Raw genomic sequence first — 7,046 nt, 5'->3', positions numbered from 1 at the left:
TTTGAGAGAGAGTTTTACCTTCAATTTGCCTCACTTAAATCTAACCCGTCTTTCAACCACTTTACGTAAAACCTATTGGCTAAGGGTTTAGCTTGGGTCTGGTGCACTAAAACATTGAACGGAAGCTTTACCTATCTGCAAAAGATCAAACTTTTCCTCCAACATTGTTTGAAAAGAGAGTTTCTCGAATTGAGTATCTACGAATACTTTTAATCAATGACTTTTTTAATGGTCCTATAACTTATTCTGATAACTTGATAATATGATTTAGTAGAGGTGGTTTCTCACATGTTTAGAAGAAAGCTTTGTTCCTGAGAAAACACCAATACTAGCGTATTGCCATTACCCAAGCATACTTCATAAGGCTAACATAAATAGACATGCCCCCATAATTCATGATCAAACTTATTAATACACCAATTGAAGAGACTACCATCAATAAAAATGCCAATTTACAATAATGAGAAAGTCTCTCCTAAACCCACTTCATAATGCGGGCACATCAGATAATTTTCACAGTAAAAAAGTCTGGAGCAGCCACATATGGTAATTTTCTGACAGTAATAGCCAAGAAGACAATAATAGTCATGACATTATATGTTAGAAACAACTACCAATTTAAATGATTAAGAATGCATTTAGATATCGCTTATTTTGTTGAAAACTGCAAACTGAAAACAATAAAAAATTACTGTTCATGCTTGAAAGTACTGTTCATGGGGCAATAGGTGCTGGTTTAAAAAAAAGAGCTGAAAACGCAAATAATCTAGACATGGACGCACAAACCAAACCGACCATAAATGAGAGAGAAAGTAGTTACCATTCAAAACTATACATTATTGTACACTATACATCAGAAAATTGTTCGAGTACTTGCAAACCAGAGCAAAGCAGATGGCAGAACCTCTATATACAAAGAAAAGCACTCAAAAGCCACAAATTTGCTATTTATAAGCCTCCCCTTTCAACTAATTATTCTCCTTGAGTTTATACAAATTTTCTATGTATTCTTCTGTGTCCCAAAGGAATGAGCCAAAAGCAACAGCCTCCAAAACCAACCTCTTCATACTAGAAAATGAAGTCAAGATCACCTCATCATTCTCAATTAAACCTGTCTTCTCATCCCCAAAAAGTGCACTACTATGACTCTCAATCAAGTTCACAGCCTCCTTAGATTTAAGTTTTGCACATCTCTGCAATGTCTCAGGATCAAACCCCATCACATAACATTTCAATGGTTCAAGTTTCATTTCCGAGTTACTTGACCCTTGACTACATGACACAGATTGTCTGTTACTGACACGGCCAAAGAGAAGGGTTTCCAATCCATAAGAACACAGCTCTTGGAAGTGAAGGGAGGTCTTGTGACTGAGATGAAGATCCTGGTTTGCCAAACCTACGGTTCGCTCCAAGCAGTGTCTCAACAAGGCGGACTTCAAAAAGTAGCCATACAAGATGGATGCCACATATACTTGGCCAAGTGTGAGCCGTGTGATCTTTGTTATTGCCCAATTTTCTGTGACACTAGAATCTGCTCTCAAGCCAGTGACAGCAGTGACATGTTCCTTAACCATATCCAAAACCTCCAAGCTGTGAATGGACTCCAGCTCCCAGTCCTTCGAAGGCCATATCTCTAGTCTGCCATTATAAATGCATCTAGAAAGCCTTGGAACCAAAGGAACTTTGATTTCAGAAAATTTATAAAATATTGACAGGTACATGACATCTTGAACAGCTATTTGGCACTCATGCTCTTTTAGTTGTGCAATCCTCCTGGCATTCAGATATATTTCAGGTCAAATAGAGAGAGAGAGAGAGAGAGAGAGAGAGAGAGAGAGAGGATAAAATACTTTTCTTCTGATAAATATATATACCAAAAAAAAAAAAAAAAGTTCCAAAAATGGCTATTTCAGTCCACAAACATCAATGGAAGATCAGTGCTAGTTTGTTTAATGTAGTGAAAAGTGTTGCTTAGCAGAAACCCTCTACATTGGTGAGCAACTTTAGCTATAACTAGCACATTCAACAGTGTAAGTAGAACCTAAGTGTTCCGTAGCCAACCATTCATATGGAAAAGGAGGATGAAACACATTTTCAACAGGAACCAAACACTGTGCTCTACTAATTTAACTATTGTGTTATAAAGGATTATGTTGTCCTTTTAAGCAATGGAATTCACCATTATAAGGCTCAGCATATGATATACTACACTACAAATGAGCTTCAAGCATTTGATTTAAATTTCTCTTTTGTTATCAATACATCCTCAATAGTTTTTCAGAGTTTAAGAACATGATATTGAAATGTTGAATGGTTGAAATTCTAACACAGCAAATGGTCAGGAGTCAGACATTAGTAAAGTGAAAATTAACTATATGATCCCAACTTTTTGTGGTGTTCTCTAATAAAGCAAGACTGCAAGACTTTTCAGCCACCTAAAGTCCAACATATGGTACACATTCACCTAGATCCAGTGAGCTGATATTAACCTCAAGTATTGGTTCTACAACATCCAGGAAATTTTTGAACTTGCATCTTAGCCATATATATATATACATTTTAAACTCATTCAACTGACAGAAAGTAATACACATTCAAGAGGGGCACAGGGTAGAATACTTGGTCTCCATCCATAGAAGCCAGGTGACTGAGCAGGTCCATCATAAGTCCATGGACTACTATTATACAATTAATTGATATAGACACTACACCTCTCCTACAGTGAGTTCGCCAACACATGATCACCTCCCATGCAATCAGTGTCGATCATTTAGAGTATTAGAATAGCAGAAACTAAGAAGGTTGTTAAATTACAGATTATCCTAAAAGCTTAAGCTTAAGCTGTCATCAAGATACTCTAAAATATTTATATTTACAAACAGATGGCACTTCTCATTAATTCCATAAGCCTGAAAGTTCAAATGTGCATCAGATTAAAATTTCTAGCTAGCATGCCCATAAAGTTAGTAAACTTTATATAGCACGAGAAGTTTCAAATTATTTCTCTCAATTTACAGGACACCCAAAGTAGTAATAAAGCATTGAATTGCAGTCCTTCATTACATAATCTTTCAAATAACAAAAATGTAAGCCAATTGCAACTGAATTCATCATGAATGGCTTCAAATCCTGTAAAATACTCTTAGGTGCTCAAGTTAGGTTCCACACTAAGCTGTTAATAGATCTTATCTTCACTTGAAAGGGGGATCAGAAAGACCATTTCATGATCCAACAACAACTTGGTTCACAAATCCAACCATCTGATTCAATTCCACACTCATAAAATTTTACCACCCACAAGATTTGAATGAAATCATATGGATCGAATTATCAAAACAAACTGATGTTATCACACATGATCTACAAAATGGAACCTATCATAGAGTTGAGCAAATCCTAATTCACTAGAATTCACAAGCATAATCAATGGTAAGAAAGGAAACAAACCTTAAGAATCCAGAATAGGTCATGCATTTCTCCAATCAACCTTATTAGTTACGACAAAGTTAAAATTGTCTCTATAGGTTATGAAGTTAAGTTAGAGCTTCAATTATAATGTCACTAGTACAAGACTCTCATAATCTTTCATACAGACATAATATCTCCTTTAAAAAAAGGACCACCTCTGGCAAAACACAAATTAAGAAAATTAATTGTTCTATTCAATGAGTGTCCAAACCAAATCTTTCTTTTAATTAGCAGTTTCCCATGCCCAGGACAAAATTTATTTAGGTACCAGGTCATGTCAAACTAGAACATCTAATCTTATATATATGTCTCAATATAACGGCCTGCATCTTGATGTAACAGAGATGTCATTACATGAGCACATGACAATTGATATAGACATTTCTTATTTTAATTGTAAACTGCAAAAATAACCGGTCGGTTTGAACCCATGACCTTATCTTCCATCCATTCTTGTGGGCATTTGAGTTAGAGCTCATTGGCCCAACCAAATTTGTAACGGGACATTATCTTGTACAATAATTGCATAAAAACGCCTCTCACATAGGGACGGATCCCATGTTTGTTGGTCCACACCAATGTGAGAGCAACATAAGACAATAAATCTTATGGAAGACTAGTGTCACAATTTTGCAAGTTTCCTTTTCTTTGCATTTCAAATTGGCTAAAATATTGTTTTGATCCCTACTTATTTTAAAAAGAGGTTCTTTAGATATTTTTTGGGAGTAGAGAAAGGAGCAGTTTGGGTCCAGGGGCCGTGGACCCAGTCAGATAATGATATGGGTCTAAAATTGGACATGTGTACTAGACCTAAGCCAAACCCATTTAGGAAAAAGTTAAGTTATTTTATTATTAGCTTATTTTTCTCCTAAAATGGGTTCCGTTGCACTGTTAAGTGTTCCATTGCTCCAAAAGTCGGCTTTTACCCCCTTCTTTTTTTTCTTTTCTTTTTTTTCTTTTTTAATAAGCGATTCCAAAACTGACCGAGTATAAAATTTGCAATAATTTAAGAGCGTAAATGAACTTCAAATTTAGGGACAAAAAACTCAATTCATGCAAACTTTTTTAAAGACTGATTCAAATTTAAACCACATAAAAATTAAAAAAAAAAATCCCAACAAAAGAACCAAAGAAAATTATATAAAAATAAAACAAAATTCATAAATTAAAGTCAAAGGCCAACAAATTCACCAACTCCACATGGATTCGTGTAAAAAAAATTATTAATATATATTAAAAATTAAGGCTAAAATAACCAAAAGTTTTTTTTTTTAATTTTATAAATATATACTTTTTTATAAAATTTAAAAAAAGGAAAAAAAAAGTAAGAAACCTGTGAAGGGAGGCTTCGTCAGAGTGAGAGCTGAGGAGCATACGGGAAACGGCGGCGTTTCGATCATCAGCCAAGAGCTTAAGTTCTTCAGTGACAGCCACGTGGAACAACTGCCTGTGATTCTGCAACACACTGCTCAAAAACTTCCCCGCCTGTGACCGTTGCTCTAGCGGCGAGTTCAGGCTGCTATTGCTATTGCTATTGCTATTGCTACTGCTAGAAGACTCGCAGTGGTGGCTAGCGCCGGCACTGGCAATTACGGAAACGCCCCTGGGCTTGAGGGAAACAACGGAGGGTTTGGTGGGGAAGGTGAGGGTAGTTTTGGGAGAGAAGTAAAAGTAAAGTGAGCGAGAAGGGAGAGTGGTGGTAGCAAGGTCCATCAACTGATAAGGTGGGGGGATGATAAGAATGGGATTTTGGGATTTGGGTTTGGGATGAATGTGAAGTTTTCAATGATTTATATATATATGTGGTAGTGCTTATGGATAAGGACTTTTGACTTCTTTTTCGTACCTTTTTGCACTCGGACTTGGAGTGTGTGTGGGGGGATATTTATTGGAGAGAGAGTACAACAAAATCTCTAATTATATCAAAAATCGAATTTTGGGAAAAAGTATGGTAACTTTTACAATTTTTTTTTTTCTTGATTAGTTTTCTTGAGCTTCAAGTTTTTGTTTTTATTGTATCCATTTAGAAACAGTTTATTTAATTAAAATTAAAAAAATTATTAAAAATATTGTAAATAAAGTCAAAAACTAGTTAAAATAGTACTATAAAACTTATAAATAGTATTAAAAAGTACAATGAGACATATAAATAGTAGCAAAAATAAACTAGATAGTAAAAAAAACTATTTTTTTCAATCAATGCCAAACACAACCTTAGTAATTTAAGAAAATATGAGAAAAGCAAGGAATTTTTGTTTTGAATTATGGGTTTTTAACCTTAATTTGGTTCCTAAAAGAAAAGAAATTTTCGAATCTAAAAATAAACTAATTTCAAATATATATTATATTTTTTAAATTAGGGACACATGATAGCTTATATGACAAAAAAAAAATTAATATCATTGTTATTTACATATTATTTTAATACAATACCAAAAAAATTAGAGAATAAACCAATATATTTGAAATGATAAGGACTATTTTCACGGATAAAATATACATTAGGAACCAAAATGGTAATTTACCCAATAAAAGGCTTTTAGATCTTTTACCTATATTTCCGTTTCATTAAAAGTAAATTTTTTATTAAAAAAAAAAAAACTCTTAGATTTATTTTTGTTTGTTTTCCTTATTGCCATTAATTTATTCTCTATCATTAATAACTTGTCATATCAACAATTGTGAAATATTTTATAACAGAGATTAAATTCTATAAGGATGGAGTGTAAAACTCATGTTTTACACCATCCAATAAGCGATTGCCACATTAGCATTTTATTTAAAATTCAATACATCCTACCACACCTAATATCATCTCAATAAATTCTCAATTTGGTTGGATTTATATATGGATACTAGAATTGATTGAGTGTAATTGTGTTTATTCTTAAATATGTGATAAGATAATGTGGCATGTTGGGATTGAAGGGGTAAAACATGGGTTTTACACCATGTCCTTAAAGAATTTAATCTCTTTAATCTCCCATAAGTAAATCTTCAATATTGTATATTTGGCATTACTCTTTTACTTCAAATACATTCATAATATCATACAAGTTCTTTAAATTGTGACTAATATCTAATAATACTGAATATTAAAATTAGATGAATAAATGGAATATTTATTGGTGGGTAAGTTTTAGGAAAACAACTTTTTTAAATCTTTTTAAAAAAAAAAAATCTTTTAGATTTTTGATATTCGAAACAGAAGTTTGGGGATTTAAACCCTAACTCATTCTTCTAAATAAAAGAGAGTAGGATATTATCTTGAACTATATGGCTCTTTCTTCTATACATCTTCTTTTAGTTGATATTGGTTATATTGTAATTCAAATAAAAACCCATATTTAACTCTCTAAAAAATAGATATTTCACAATTATATTACTTATTTAAATGATTTAATTGATGGCATGAATAAATGCTTGATAAAAGTGTTAACTCTGTGATTTATTGATCGTGTAAAATACTTTGAATTTTAATTTCCTAAGGAATGCATAAATTAATTGAAATGCATATATAGATAAAATAAAACATTTCATAAATATCATCCAGATTGAATAAAAAAGATTACCTTAAT

General features: G+C 32.8%; 1 protein-coding gene across 1 annotated transcript; it reads right to left on the bottom strand.

The window, feature by feature from the left end:
* Window positions 1-792: 792 nt before the first annotated feature.
* Window positions 793-5,316, bottom strand: LOC115960306 (UV-B-induced protein At3g17800, chloroplastic-like). The gene is made up of 2 exons (XM_031079125.1): window positions 4,802-5,316; window positions 793-1,773 (listed from the first exon to the last, which is right to left on the bottom strand). The coding sequence occupies exons 1-2, from the start codon at window positions 5,179-5,181 to the stop codon at window positions 969-971; spliced, it is 1,185 nt and encodes a 394-aa protein (XP_030934985.1). The 5' UTR covers window positions 5,182-5,316; the 3' UTR covers window positions 793-968.
* Between the last annotated feature and the right edge of the window lie 1,730 nt (window positions 5,317-7,046).

Source organism: Quercus lobata, chromosome 9, assembly GCF_001633185.2.
Source record: "Quercus lobata isolate SW786 chromosome 9, ValleyOak3.0 Primary Assembly, whole genome shotgun sequence".
NCBI lineage: Eukaryota > Viridiplantae > Streptophyta > Magnoliopsida > Fagales > Fagaceae > Quercus > Quercus lobata.
The sequence above is the reverse complement of the archived record's forward strand: the minus strand, read 5'-3'. Positions and strand labels throughout refer to the sequence as shown.